At 27.6% G+C, this 16290-nt stretch overlaps 1 protein-coding gene across 1 annotated transcript; it reads right to left on the bottom strand.

Annotated features, from left to right (window-relative positions):
• Positions 1-934: 934 nt before the first annotated feature.
• Positions 935-7839, bottom strand: LOC125844097 (fatty acyl-CoA reductase 1-like). The gene is made up of 10 exons (XM_049523342.1): positions 7659-7839; positions 7310-7413; positions 5920-6125; positions 5716-5816; positions 4470-4662; positions 4221-4382; positions 3769-3850; positions 2788-3069; positions 2423-2550; positions 935-1146 (listed from the first exon to the last, which is right to left on the bottom strand). Exons 1-10 carry the CDS (start codon positions 7720-7722, stop codon positions 999-1001), a joined length of 1470 nt encoding a protein of 489 aa, XP_049379299.1. The 5' UTR covers positions 7723-7839; the 3' UTR covers positions 935-998.
• Between the last annotated feature and the right edge of the window lie 8451 nt (positions 7840-16290).

Here is a 16290-nt window from a genome sequence, read left to right as displayed (position 1 = left end):
ATAGAATAAGGGCATAAGTGTCAAACACTCGATACAGATGAATATTTATGAATAAGTCGGCCCAAATGAAGAGAGAGTGGTCCAAACCATTTAGAGCCCTAGAATAATTCCTTAGCCCAATAAGTGATCCATCTCTCTCCAAATGAAAAATTGAACCTCGTCATTTTTTTTCAACGGAAAAGATCTAAATAAATTCTAAAAGTATTCGAAAGTATCGTTCATGAATATTAGTAACAAAGGATATATCTGCTATTAAAAGGAAAAATAAAATTAACCAATAAAAGANAATTAAACTAAGAATGCAACTTCAAATGGGAAAAAAAACTAATAGGAAAATAGGAATCAGGCCATGGGCTAGCTTCAAAGAGGAAACGAGATCTATTATTTGCATTTATATATGTGATACATACAAAAAGTTTGAATCAAAATTACTGAATAATAATAATATTATAGAATAAGGGCATAAGTGTCAAACACTCGATACGGATAAATATTTTATATTTATGAATAAGTTGGCCCAAATGAAGAGAAAGAGTGGTCCAAACCTTTTAGAGCCCTAGATTAATTCCTTATCCCAATAAGTGGTTGGCCCATTAATATACATGCATATTGGACCTAACAACCCGAAAACCAAACTAACTCCATCTCTCTCCAAATGAAAAAATTGAACCTCGTCTTTTTTTTTTTCAACGGAAAAGATCTAAATAAATTCTAAAAGTATTTGAAAGTATCGTTCATGAATATTAGTAACGAAGGATATATCTGCTATTAAAAGGAAAAATAACCAATAAAAGAGGAAAAAAGAGATAAATAAAAAGTAGGAGAAAAATAAATAGAAAAAATAAACGAATTAATTCATCTTTATACATAAAAAAAAAAAAAAAAGGAAGGAAAACAACACTACTTTTTGTAAAACAATTTTTTATTGCAAACAATACATCATTCTTATATAATATGATGAAGAAGAATCAATTAATTAATTAATTAATATATAATTCCTAGAAAATGTGCTTGACAGCTCCAGGAAGGTGAGTGTTCATGAAATAATCTTCCCATTTGATGCAACTTGGATCAAAGTTGAGCACACCATCCATCTTGTGTTCTTTCATTGTCATTCTCAATCTCTTAGTATTAGCATCATCAAAGCTAATAAAAAAAAGTTTAGAAGTAAGTATAATTTTTGAAATTTATAACTTAAATAAGAGTATCGGGGGGGGGGGGGNGGGGGGGAGAGGGGAGTAGGTTAAGTTTAGACAGATTAAAATTGATTGAGTTAATAAATAAATAATAAATAGGTCTTGATCCGCTGAAATGTCGTTTGGGCTAATATGTATTAGGTCAAGATGGGCTAAATAATCAATTTTTTCATGGTTCAATATGTGTGGTATACATTTAGATCAAACAAATCCAACTTTTAAATGAGCTTAATCGAACAGGATAAGATAGACTCAGTTAATAAATGAACAAGTTATTAATCAACTCAAACTTAAGCATGACCTTATTATATTTTCACGCGGTAGTTTTCTCACTCCTAGTCTTAAACATTGCATAGCATTTGCGCTTTGCTATAAAACTTTTGGATTTGTAATCACATATACCATAATATTTGTGTGACTTTAAAATTTTCTCATTTATATCAAATAATAGAAAATATATATAAAGTCAAACTTTTTCAAGTACAAAATTGTATTATTTCTTTTAAATAAATTAAAAATAAATGTGTAACATGTACTGAAACGGAGAAAATAATTGAGAAATTTAAAGAAAAAAATAAAGATTGACGTATACCTTCCATGAAAAAGCAAGTAAGGTTTGTAGAGTTCAGATAAACGTATAGCCATATCAATCTTCCTCTTCAANACAGATTAAAATTGATTGAGTTAATAAATAATAAATAAGTCTTGATCTGCTGAAATATCGTTTGGGCTAATATGTATTAGGTCAAGATGGGCTAAATATTGAGTGATAATCCACCTTGATCAATTTTACCAAAATTTTGACAAATTTTTTCATAGTTCAATAGGTGGTATACATTTAGATCAAACAAAACTAACTTTTAAATGGGCTTAATCGAACAGGATAAGATAGACTCAGTTAATAAATGAACGAGTTATTAATCAACTCAAACTTAAGCTTCACGCATTAGTTTTCTCACTCCTAGTCTTAAACAATTGCATAGCATTGGCTTTGCTATAAAACTTTTGAATTTGTAATCACATGTACCATAATATTTGTGTGACTTTAAAATTTTCTCATTTAGATCAAATAATTAAAAAATATATATAAAGTCAAACTTTTTCAAGTACAAAATCGTATTATTTCTTTTAGATAAATTAAAAATTAAAAATAAGTGTGTCACATGTACTGAAATGGAGAAAATAATTGAGAAATTTTAAAGAAAAAAATAAAGATTGGTGTATACCTTCCATGGAAAAGCAAGTAAGGTTTGTAGAGTTCAGATAAACGTATAGCCATATCAATCTTCCTCTTCAAATCCTTGTAGGTTTTGTCAAAACGACGCCATGATAATACATTTGCCAACTCTACTATCTATAAACATATGAAATTAATTAAGCACAAATAGTCATTGTCCTAGAGTTTTATGAATAGGGCCGTGTAAGAAGTGGCTCATGAATCATGAGTGCTATTTATAGTGAATTCATTTTTTTATGACCTCTAACTTTTTTATCTCATTTCGATATGAAATTTGCATAAAACAAGTGTCACAACGAATCTTATTTAATTTGTATCAAGATGAAAAATATTACTATGCTATAAAAAACAAACCTTTAATAATGGCCAATAATAGGTTGAGATGTATTTTCGAAAGCTATCCATGCTACTAAATAGTGTAGGCTTCCCCACTTTGATGATATTTCCATCTTTGCTAATCCATGGATTTTTTGTGAAGTAATTAAATAAGAACGCTAGAATATCTGAAGTTTTTAGGGGATTTATTCCTGAGGAACTAATATGATATATTAATTCTTCAGAAGAATAATATTCATCATTTCCAATATGTGCTATAATTGATGCAAGTATCGAGTTCACAACCATATCACCTGGAATCTGTAATTCAAGAGGTAAAATAATTAGGAAGAGATTCAACTTCACTTGTACTTGGTAAAACGATTAATATTTTTTTAAAAAAACAAGAAGCTCTTACTATAATTTAGGAAAGAATTTAAGTATGATCATAGTAATATGAGAATTTTTTCATATTATCAGGTCACTCGAAAAATATTTATAACTAGATCTTCATAAAAAAGTGGAATATGTAATTTAAAAAATAAGATAAATTATTTGCTATAACAGGTAATTGACAGGATGAAAGTAAACATTTTTGATAAATTGGCATTGTATGTAACTTATAAGAAAGTTCTGTTCTTTTTTTTGGGAGATATAGTATTTTCGTTTTTAATTTATGTGACATAGTAAGACAGATTTGAAACTTATGTTCTCTAGTTTCTAGAGAGTTATTTCGGTTCTAAATTAATAATTTATATAATATTAAATAATTTTTTAAGACAAACACAAAGGTTCGGATAAAGTTAATTAGTAGATTCTACTAATGTGTTTGCTACCTCTACCTCTTGACAACAGTTTGAACTAACATAGAATTTAAGATTATTAAAAATGAAGACTTTTAAAACTTGTTATCTTAAAAAGCTAACACATTTATGTGGTTATAAAACTTTTGAAACATGTGATGTTTAAGCATATCGTATATAATTATGGAAAAAAAATTAAAACAATAAAATAATATACCATATCAAGTTTTGTGTTTGGGTCACCAAAGCAGAAATTCATTACTCCTTTACCATATGCCAAAATGAAGGAATCCACTGTTCTGCAATTGCAAAATTGTATACATACATAAGATATAAGCTAGAGATCATGAGTCACCTCTTAATTAAATAAATGTTGTACTTTATTTTAATTACACTATAACAAAAACAATTTTTAGTGGCAATAAATATTGACATTAATAAAGAGTGCTAAAGTCTTTACCGGCATAAGTTAAGTGCCATTAGAAGCAATGTCGCTAATGGCTTTAGGGACATATACAAAGAATGCTAATTGCCGCTAAAAATACATATTTCTTAATTGCCGCTAATGATAATTTTTGATGTAGTGTTATCTCAAGAATTTGAGTAACAATAGTTGTTCATTAGTGTATTTCAGAATTTTGAATTTATGAATTATGGTGATTTACTTACTTTACTCCTTCGATCCATCCTGGAAATGGCTCTTTATAAGTACTTGTAATAATCGTTGGTCGTATTATTACAAGTTGTAGATCTTCCTTATAGTGTCCTAAAAGCATCTCTCCCATTGCCTTTGTGAAGGAATATGTATTTGGCCACCCATGCAAATTTGCCCTAAAAAATCAAACATAAGAAATATATAACTTGTTAAAATATACTGATAGTGTAACTATTTTTTTTCAATATCTATTTATATCCAACCTTTGAATGCCTAGATCTCTCATGGCAATTGTAACTTCCTTTGTTGTCAAGCTTTGAGCTTCAAGCTCCTTGAGTTTTTCATCTATCACTTTCCTTTCCACATCAATGTCTAATTTTGAGTTTTTGTTGAGTGTTTCACCTAAAGAGAATGATTTCTCTGGTATTACTCCTTCACCTTCTCCACAAACATAAGCTGCATATGATAGAAAATGGAAAATAATGTTATTCTATTTTAATTTATGTGTCTTAATTTAACTGGACACAAAACATTAAAAAGTAAAGAAGATAAGACAAGTCCTCTTCAAGAAACTTTAGCAATAATAATAATTAAAAGTTCACAAATCTCATAGTGTTAAAAGCTAATTATATTATATTCCTACTCTTTTTTCAAATTACAAAAATCCCTTAAAATTTAAGGATTTCGGATACATCACTCAACGTCTCAATACATCGCGTCCCGATACATTACATTTGTTGATATAAGACACACTTGTACCAATACATCACTCAACGTCCCGATACAATATCTTTGTTGATACAAGACACACTTGTACCGATACATCATTCAACGTCCCGAAAACATCGTGTCCCGATACATTACCTTTGTTGATACAAGACACACATGTATCGATACATCACTCAATATCTCAATGCATCGCGTCCCGATACATTACATTTGGTGATACAAGACACATATGTCCTGATACATCGCGTCATGATTCATTGCGTATGAGTGATATATATATCCGAGAATAGGAGAGAGAGTGAGAAAAATTGGAATTTTTTGTCACTTTTTTCAAATGGTAGGATATTTTAGAGAATATGGTAAAATAAGTTGTGTATTTAGGTAATTTTCCCTAATAATAATGTATATTCTTTTTATTTTAATTTATATGGTGATGTTTCAACTGAATACAGAGTTAAGAAAAAAAACATTTGAAAATTATGATTTAGAACGTTAGATTATTTCTGAATAAAGAAGTATGACATTCAGTCGCAAAGTTAGGATTTTCACCAAGAATAATTTCAACTATATAAAACAAAACAAACTGTATATACAATTTCGAATGAATCCCTTTTGCCCTCTAGTTCTACCGCTGATGACCCTTTGTTTTGAATAAACTAAAAAGAAAAGTACTGTCACATAAAATGATAAAAGAGAGTATAATATAAAAAAAAGTCACATATTTATTTTCCCACAAATAAATAACATAAGGAGCCTTTATTAAGAAATCTAAAAACTAACCAGTGGATACATGAACAATTATCTTCACATTTTCACATCTTTTAGCAAATTTGAGGACATTAAGGGCACCTAGGACATTGATATCCATTGCAATATCATATCTACAATAAGAAGGAAAATAATAAAATTATTAGTTTAAAAAATCAAATTAATGTTTTGCATTAAAAATTTGAATACAATCATATATATATATATTATATATACCTCTCATCAAATCTAGTAGTTGCAGCTGAGTTTATGATTATATCAATTTCTTTGAACATTTCATCTTTCATCTCTGAATTTTCAATTCCAAAATCCTCAAATGAAATGTCACCAGCAACTGGAAATACTTTCTCTTCTATGAGAGAATTTAGGTTATTTGCACCTATTTTTTCTCTTAGAACACTAAATAATTCAGTCTGCATAACCTGTGTGAAAACTCGCAAAATATTCCGTCAAGATTTTTTACTAAGAGGATTCAAAATAAAAATAAAATAGAAAAAACATAAAAAAGAAGCCAAGAGGATCCAACATTTGTTATAAATAATTATGAGACCTTTTATATACATTGTAATTTTATAAACAAAGGAGATTCAAATAAATCCTTGCGATCCCTAGCTCTGCTCTATTTAATATAGAGAAAATTTCAGAAATAGTAAATATAATAGACATAATAAGGCTTTATAGCTATAGTTTCGATAATTGCACTCCATAGTTATAGTTTTGTTTGCTATGGAGGCTGCAGTTGTATATTTCGATCTGTTTGTATATTTCGCTTGCGAATATACAAATAGGGTAGGTATATACAAATTATGTACATTTAAGAATTTTTCAGAACTCCGTTTGTATGTTTCACTTGCCAATATACAAACAGGGTAATTTATCATATTTTTTGATAAATCGTATACAAATAGTTAGAGTAAGCATATACAAAAATTCTCGATTTATACAATCAAGAACCAAATTTTACAAATTCTAGATTTATACAAATCGGGCGAATAACAAGATTGAGCGAAACTATAGCTGTGAATTAGAAATTCCCAAAACAATAGCTATTGTATTTAATATAGTTTGATGTTCAATGTAAAAATTCCAAATATTTTATGTGTAGAAAAATTCCCGTGTCATTTTTAGACGTTAATTGATAGATAGGAGTCTTTTCATTTGCGTATTAAAAATAAACTAATATAATAAATAATATATATATATATAAATTAAGTTTTTAATAAAAGTCAAGAGGCAAGGTCCTTTCATAATAACAAAATAATGGAGAATGTGTTGTTTACCTAAATTAAACCATAGGACTTAATATAAAATATTCCTTTTTTGTACCTAAATTAAACCATGGGACTTAATATAAAATATTCCTTAATAGTATATATTTATGTTCAAATATATTAAACAGAATCTACCTAAACCAAATTTGTCGAAAACTTTTTCCCTAATTTCAAGAAATTAAGAAAAGCTTTTAGTCTTAAAATTGAATTTTAATTCTGAACTGGTTGATCTCTAAAAATAAGTATCAAATGTCGAATGAAATTTAAAAAAAAATTAAATAAATTTAATGATCTATCGAATAATTAAATCAAAAGAAACAATATATATGATTTACCTCATCATTAAAACGTTTTCTGGCAGATTTTGAGTCTGAAGCTCTTACTAAAAGGAATAATTTTCTCACATTTGGCTGTACTCGAAGTATCTTCTCTACGAGAACTACATATTACAAAAACAAATCAAAGGACATATATAAATAGACAATTTAAATTCATTTACACTCTCAACATATCTTTTTAAATTTATAATAGATGGTAGTTATTATTTTAAATCAGAGCACTTTTCTAATATGCATCTTTTATAAGAAGTAAAATTTTCAAAATAAGTTGATTTCGAAAACTTGACAAAACAGACTATAATAACAAATTATATTATATGTAAAGAGAAAGAGAAAGTGCGTGTACTCTTTGCAAGAAAACCAGTGGCACCAGTAATGAAAATAGTCTTGCCTTCTAAAAAAGGTTCCATGAGGGTAATCAAAAAATTAAGGGGTAAAAAAACTTGTTTAATTAGAGATAATTAATATCTAATTAATCTCATGTACTAAACAAAAATAGTGATATATTGAGAATGAGAGTATTTGATTTATGAAACTCTTGGACTCATCTCCCAATGTATATATAGGCAAAATAATTGGAATAGGCTTCACTTTTTTCAACAATTAATATTGTATAATTCATGCACTTACCTAATATTTAGGTATTCATTATTCCCTCCGTTTCATACTTCCTCTATCCCTAGTTACTTGTCCACTTTTTCTTTTATAGTTGTTCCTATTGACAAATCAAGAAAGGACAATTTTTTTTTACCTATTATACCCTCAATTAAATGACTAATTACTTTAAAAAATGCAGAACTTTTCATCAATCTCATAATTAATAGGGGTAAAATGGTAAACTCACTATGTCATTGATTGATTTCTTAATAGGTGTGTCAATTCAAAAGGGGACAAGTAATTAGGGACAGAGGAAGTATTAGTTAATCATTTTATTAAAAGGAAAAATCATTGTGGCCAGAATTTGGTCAGAATGGTAAAATAACATATTTCATACTATGTTATTTTACCTTTTTGAATATTTTTACCCAACTTTAATATCTTTTAATTAAAAAGTTGAAAAAGATCAATTTATTTTAAAATAAAAAGAATATTATAGACTTTTTAAATTTCTGGCCAAATTTTTTGGCCCTAATAGCTGTCTCATATTAGTTTTCCACCTTAAAAAATCAAGAAAATATTATTTAATTTTTTCCTATTTTATCCTAGCAAATAAAATAGTATTTGAAATCAAAATTTCTAATTAAAGGTAAAGAAATCTTATATTTGTCTTATCACACCTGATTGTTACTTTTAATTTATGAAAAAGGACAAATATACCCATGAACTATCGTAAATGGTATGCAGATACTTCTGTCATACTTTTGGGACATTGGTGCCCCTCTCGTCCAAAAACTAGAACATATATACCCTTTATACTAACGGACATACACGTCATAATCTTATCCACCGACACGACATTTATTAATTATCGGATCAATGAATAAGATTGCACCACGTGTCCCTATTTAGTCTTCCGTTAGAGTGAAGGGCATATATGTTCTAGTTTTTGAACGGCGGGGGCATCAATGTCCCAAAAGTATGACAGAGGGTATCTGCATATCATTTACGATAGTTTGGGAGTATATTTGTTCTTTTCCCTTTAATTTATCACACTAATAGGGGTTTAGTTCTTTTTTAGTTGAGCGTCTATTAGAAATAATCTCTCTATCTCACAAGATAGTAATAAAATTTGTGTACAGTTTTATATCCTCTCTACATCCCAATTACTATAAAATTACACTAAATATATTATTATATATCGATTTCAATAGTTAAACATTGTAGAAATATATATTTTTATTTTAGAACGGATAGAGTTGTTATTAGCACTCCTAAATTGACATTGACTTGTACAATTATAAGTATTTAAAACGAGTTTTAATTTATTGGAGAACATAGCAAAGTTTGTATCATATTCATGGATTTACGTAATCAATTTCTACTTTCCATAGTCCTTTAATTTTTTATTTTATTTTTTAAGAAATTCAAACTATTATTTTTTTTGGAAAATATTTTTTTCTTTTCATAATATGATATGTTATGGTTAGAATTTTCATTTTGGAGTTTCAAAATATGAAAAAAATATGAAGCAGTAAATATATGAAAAAGTTGAAAGGCATTAACATTTACTATATATTTATAGATACACAATTTTTTTTTAATCTAAAGTGTAATTTTTCATAGAAAGAAATTCGGATAACTCTTTTATTTCTACTTAGCTCCGTCCTCTGCATATATGACAATTTTTAAGTATTTGAAACAGTAAATCATATAACATTACTTGAAAGTATAGTTATCTATAATCATCATCTCATTTGTCGTTATCATGATCTCTCAGTTTATTTTAAAATAAAAAGAATATTATAGAGTTTTTATATTTTTGGCCAATTTTTCTGGCCCTAATAGCTGTCTCATATTAGTTTTCCACCTTACTAAATCAAGAAAACATTAACTAATTTCTTCCTATTTTATCCTAGCAAATAATTTTTTTTGAAAGTGTTCACATTTGTTTGTAAGATTTCCAAGAATTTTTTAAGGGATGAATTAATAAAATTATCTTATTAATTATAATTTCTTAATATACGTGTAAAAAAGAAATTGATAAACTAATACGAAACGTGTGGAGTAATTGATTTTGTGAGATCATACTCCAATCAAAGATCTTGTTCTAAAATGTTCCATAACATACTTTATATGACATCCAAACACTTAACCCTTACTATATAAAAAAAAAAGTAGCATTTATGACCCTAATTACAAGAAAAAGAACACTAATTAATTTTGTGAGATCATTCTCCAATCAAACATCTTGTTCTAAAAAGTTTCATAATGTACTTTATATGACATCCAAACAACCTCTCAATCTTTTTAGTATTTTTATTGTTATCATATTAATTATTCCCTCGATTCATTTTTACTTATCTAACATTTCAAAAATAGATTTTGATCAATTGGTATAATTTATTTGTGAAACACAAGATATATTGATTGATCCTGTTTGGTATAATTTTGGCAACTCACATTGCAAGATAGTTGACTAGTTTAACCAAGAAACATTATTTTCTCTCAAATATCGAACCAAGAATATGGTGAAAAATCGAACTAATCACCTCCTCTAATCACAAAATTATATTCTATTTCTAAGAGTCGTCCTTGTCAAAAGCTGCATTTGTCTTACGTATGAAATTTTTCAATGCAAATTTTAAATTTAATTGTACTTTCAAATGAGAAATCAAAATATAAGCGTGGACTTTGATACATGCCAAAAGTTGGGTAGGAAGTTGATAACCTATAGTATTAATTTGGCAATATTTAGATTTTGACCCACTCCATTTCTAAGTCTTGTGCATATTAGTATTGTATAGTGTAACATGCGCATGTGCCATGAGGTACAATTATTTCTTTGTGTAGGTAAAATCATGTGGTTAGATCTTAAAGTTTTGAGTGTCCCATTTAATTTAATTTAATTTATAACCAATTTTGGTCCATTAAGTTTTATTAAGAAAAAGAGAAACTTTTGTATATATTGTCCATTTAATTTAATTTCTTTAATTATGAAATATAGTGAAATTTTACTTAATACAAATGTAATAATAGTCTTTTGGGATGGCTCAGTTGGTTTGGAGGGTGATTATCCACACGAATGATCCGAGATCGATCCCCCCTAAATGTCTTCTGAGTCGAGCCTATCGCATAGGGCTTGTCTAGTGTGGTTTACATTCCCTGTGGTGGTTTACATGCCATTACACAGTGAGGGGTTTATCCAGTGTGCACAAAGTGTTCACCATAGAGTGCTCACCCGAAGGGTAGAGACTATGGCAGAGGTTGTAGCGGTTGCGGATTATCCTAGGGTTCCAAAAACAAATGTAATAATATTTTGATTTAAAAAATGTAACAGAATAATTGTATCGGTATACATAATAATAGTGAAATATATTGTATCAGATCATTTACACACTATTAAAAATAAAGGTTTTTTCATTTATTTTTCACCTAACCAATTCACTGGAAAAATTCATGGTGAGAAACAAATTCTCAATGAAATAATGAGAAACTTTGAGAAAAGTACTAAAAACACTCCTAAACTCGGCGCGAATTATTAGTTTCATCACTGAATTATTAACAACCTTAAAAACACTTTTTTACTTGACTAACTGAACTACTTAAATATACCCTACGATCTTGCAACATGAGTGAAATACACTCCTAAAGTCTCGCCAAGTTTAGGGGTGTTTTTAACATTTATCTTGACTTTTTATTAGGAGTCTCATGCTCCTACAAGTGTTTGAGACCACTTGCTAGGTTACGTGGCAGATTAAAAGTGCATCTAAGTTTTGTTAGTCAAGTAGAGAGGTGTTTTTAAGACTGACAATAGTTCGAGAACGAAACTAACAATTTACACAAAGTTTAGGGGTATTTTCATTACTTCTCTTGAGAAGCTTTCTAATTTTTCCATGTAAAGACTATTTTTCTATTCTCACTTAATTCAATCAAAATATTTATAAAAATAGTCACTAAACATTTTTCAGTCGAAAATTTCAATGAAAATATAGTGACTTTTAATTGTGATAATATATCTATAGCAGTATGGGCGTTCACGGGTCAATTTGGGTCGGTTATTGGTCAAAATCAAAACCAATTTAATCAGTTTTAAAATTATCAAAAATCAAACCAAATCAAATATAATATCCATTTATCGGTTTGATTGTTACAATTTGGTTTGGTTCCGTTATTCGATTATTAAGCATACACGAAAATTAAAAAATGGTTCATTCAAAAGAGGAAAAAAAGACGACAATTCATACAAAACGAAAAATAGTTAGTACGACTAACATTACAGAACTTTCTATCACTTAATTTACGGTAAATAAAGCTTCAAAATTCATCATTTTGGCCTAGAAAGAAGAGACAATGACATTCCTAGTCCCTCCAAGAATTGTTATAGACATTCATATACAAAAAACCAATAAGATAAATGTTCTCGTCTTGCACGTTTTTACTTTCATAAATAAATTAAAATAATTTTGATGAAAACATATAGAAGATATTTAAAATTATTTATTAAAATAATATATCATGCATGTATAATAATAAAATATGTGTATATAGTTTATCGGTCCATTTCGATTATTTCTTCGATTTTTTTTTTTGACAAAATCAAAACCTTAATCAAATCCTATCAATTTTTAAAAATCTATAACCAAACCAAACCCATACTCAAACCCAAATTATATAGATTTGAATTGATTTTATTCAAACCGTGAACACCTTATATATGGGTCATTTACTAAAATAACCCTATACAGTGAAAACCCCTATATAGCAGAATATACAATATTCACCTATATAAATTAATATTTGATCATAAAATTTCAAAAACGTGTTTTTACTCTCAGTTAGTCACATTTTCACTCAATTTTTTTTTTTTATATATATTCCTTCCGTATAAAATCAAAACCTTAATCAAATCCTATCAATTTTTAAAAATCTATAACCAAACTAAACCCATACTCAAACCCAAATTAAATAGATTTGGTTCGATTTAAATTGATTTTATTCAAACCGTGTACACCCTATATATGGGTCATTTACAATATAACCCTATACAGTGAAAACCCCTATATAGCAGAATATACAATATTCACCTATATAAATTAATATTTGATCATAAAATTTCAAAAACGTGTTTTTACTCTCAGTTAGTCACATTTTCACTCAATTTTTTTTTTATATATATTCCTTCAGTATAAAATTATCTATCATTATTCTCTTTTACATGTTACTAAAGAATCATTAATTAAGAAAGGTTTTTAACAATGTTATCATTTATTGATATATGAACAAGTATAATATATCATCCGTAATTAAGATATTTTTGTGGGTTTTTTAAGAACAATAACTGTCAAGGATAAAAAAAATATAATTTGTCTTAATTTTTAAATAATAAATAACTTAATAATTATATTTAAAAATTATGATAAATAATTTGAAACGGAGGCAATAATTCTTTCTATCCCCAGGATATTGTTTTAAAATTAGATTTAAAAGAAGAGGAAAAGCATATAGAAACGTGGATTCTCTATTTAATCACAAATTTTTTGTGTCCAATTGAGAGTTTTCTTATTTTATGGTATATGATATATCAATCAAGAAAATTCAACGTGTAAATATATAAACGGTTCTGTGCAGTATGAGTTTAATATATATTATTTTTTATCTCAATTTATATAATTCAGATAAAATTTGGATAATTTTTTATTTAGCTTTTAAATATTTTAAATTGTAATTACTTTGATTTATAATATTTTTATGTAATTTTTAAATAATATATATTACTCATTTTGTTCAAATTTACGTGGCATATATCTTTTTTTCTCTGTCTCAACTTATGTGACACGGATAGAATTTTGCAAGCCAATCGAATTTTTTATATAGTTTTTAAATATTTAAAATTGTTATTGTTGTGATTTATAATATTTTTACGTATTTTTTAAATAATATATATTATTCTTAATAAGCCCCTATTTATGTGACAACTAGTAGAGTTTTGAGAGTCAACCAAAATTTTTAATATTTTAAATTGTTAAATATTACTATGATTTATAGTACATTTTACGTAATTTTAAATATATAAGCAACAATTTTATGTCAAAAACTATTTGTTCCAGAAAATCACAACTTCATACACAATAATTGAAGCGTTAACTACATATGTTTAGCCTTGTGGTTAAATATACATATATTTTTTCCAAGAAAACGAGTTTCTTGAAAACATCTCCCTTATATATATAATAGAAGTATGAAAAACAAATTCCAATGGCATTCAACATTGTTTGTCCTCCTCACCCTCCAATCCGCTCTCCCCCCATTTTTCGATTTTTCTAAATTTCTTTTATAAAAGATTTTTTTTTAAAAAAAAAAAAAACTCTAACTTCATCTTCTCATTCAAATATTAATTTAGATATTATTTTAATTTTGTTTTTAAAAAAATTCTACCCCACCTAACCCCCTGCTTCAAATTTTTTTCTCTCGTTTTGTGTTAGATATAATATGAGTTAATATGTCAAAAGGTCACTCAACTTTAGGAATTTATCTAGTAAATTCATTAAACTTTATTTTGTATCAAAAAAATCACTTAACTTAGTTCTTTGTATCAAAAAAGTCACTCAATTATATTCATCATTAAAAAAAAATTCAATCACAAATAAATTATTTTTTATATTACGTTCATGATTAAGCTACTAAATAAATGACTCAAAATTATCATTTCATTATAAAATTGAAAATAAAAGAAAAATTTATCAAACTTGAACCTAAAATTCCTCGCGTCATTCACACAAACAAGAAATTGATTAAATCATCACAACAAATGTTGTTATACCGTCAAATAAAGCCGTAGTAATTTATTAGGGAAAAGGGTCAAATATTCCCCTCAACTATTTGAAAAGGTCTAGATATACCCTTCGTTTAAAGTTTGGCTCAATCGTGCCCTCGCCGTCCAACTTTTCGTCTAGATATGCCCTTATGGGCGTTAAATGCCAAATGGAAATGACACGTCATTTTTACATTACCACGTGGCATTTATATTAAAGGGAAAAGGGTCAAATATACCCCTAAACTATTCGAAAAGGTCTAGATATACCCTCCCTTTTAAATAAACTACCTGACCCGTTTTCAACAAATTTTTTTTGGGTAAATCCCGAAAATGAGTAATTGACTAATTGTTGAATTTAAGGTTACTATATTTATTTGTGAATTTTTGGCATTAATTTTATATATTTTTTTCATATTTTTCCTATTTTTTATTAGTCAATTACTCATTTTCGGGATTTACCGATTTTTTTTTGTTGAAAACAGGTTGGGTAGTTTATTTAAAAGGGGGTATATCTAGACCTTTTCGAATAGTTTAGGGGTATATTTGACCCTTTTCCCTTTAATATAAATGTCACGTGGTAATGTAAAAATGACGTGGCAATTCCATTTAACATTTAACGCCCATAAGGGCATATCTAAACAAAAAGTTGGACGGTGAGGACACGAGTGAGCCAAACTTTAAACGGGGGGTATATCTAGTCCTTTTCAAATAGTTTAGGGGCATATTTGATCCTTTTCCCTAAAATATATGGACAACTGCTATTAAATTTCTAAATCAACGGTTGTTTTTCACTATTTATGCACTTCAATTTTTGGTGTATAGTATACAGATAGATATTTAAATTTGTATAAAAGTTGAACAAATAAACACACATACTTTACATGGTATCCGACATGACAATTCATATCGTATGTATTGTATTATGAGTTATGACACGTAGATTCATATTCAACTTTATACAGATCTAAGTAATAACCAAAATTAGAGGAGCTTCATTCCAGCTAATTGTTAGTAGTAGAAGTTAAAATTTGAGAAAATATATTCTTTTGTAAATCACATATAACTCTAGCCTCCCTTTGTTCTTTGGTTAATATATTTTCCAAGTTTATAGTATTAGTAGTTCAAGTTGCGCAGTATCTATCTTTTTTCTTTGATTTAGATGGTTTAAAATTAGTAAATGTACAAAATATAAAAAATTTACTATATATATACAATGTAATTTTTTACCGAGAGAATTTGGGTGAAGTCCCTGACAACCACGTAGGTCCGCCCCTCGATGCAAATAAATTTTAGATACAAAAGTTGTTCTGGTAAGTCTTTTTTCCCATTCAATATACCTTATATCTTTTATTCAATTATATATCTTTTTTTTTTTTAATGTCGGGCACGAACAAATACCATCTAGTTTACAATATAAATTGACCCATAACCAGATCGAGTCAGACCATATGTGCGACTCACCCTAAGACCAAATATCCAACAACTATGGATAATGATACACTAATGAAATTTATAACAAGTAAATTACACCTTGATATAAGTAATTTAACGACGACTTAATAAA

The sequence above is a fragment of the Solanum stenotomum genome, chromosome 11 (genome assembly GCF_019186545.1).
Source record: "Solanum stenotomum isolate F172 chromosome 11, ASM1918654v1, whole genome shotgun sequence".
Classification (NCBI taxonomy): Eukaryota; Viridiplantae; Streptophyta; class Magnoliopsida; order Solanales; family Solanaceae; genus Solanum; species Solanum stenotomum.
This window is presented reverse-complemented; position numbering and strand designations above follow the sequence as displayed.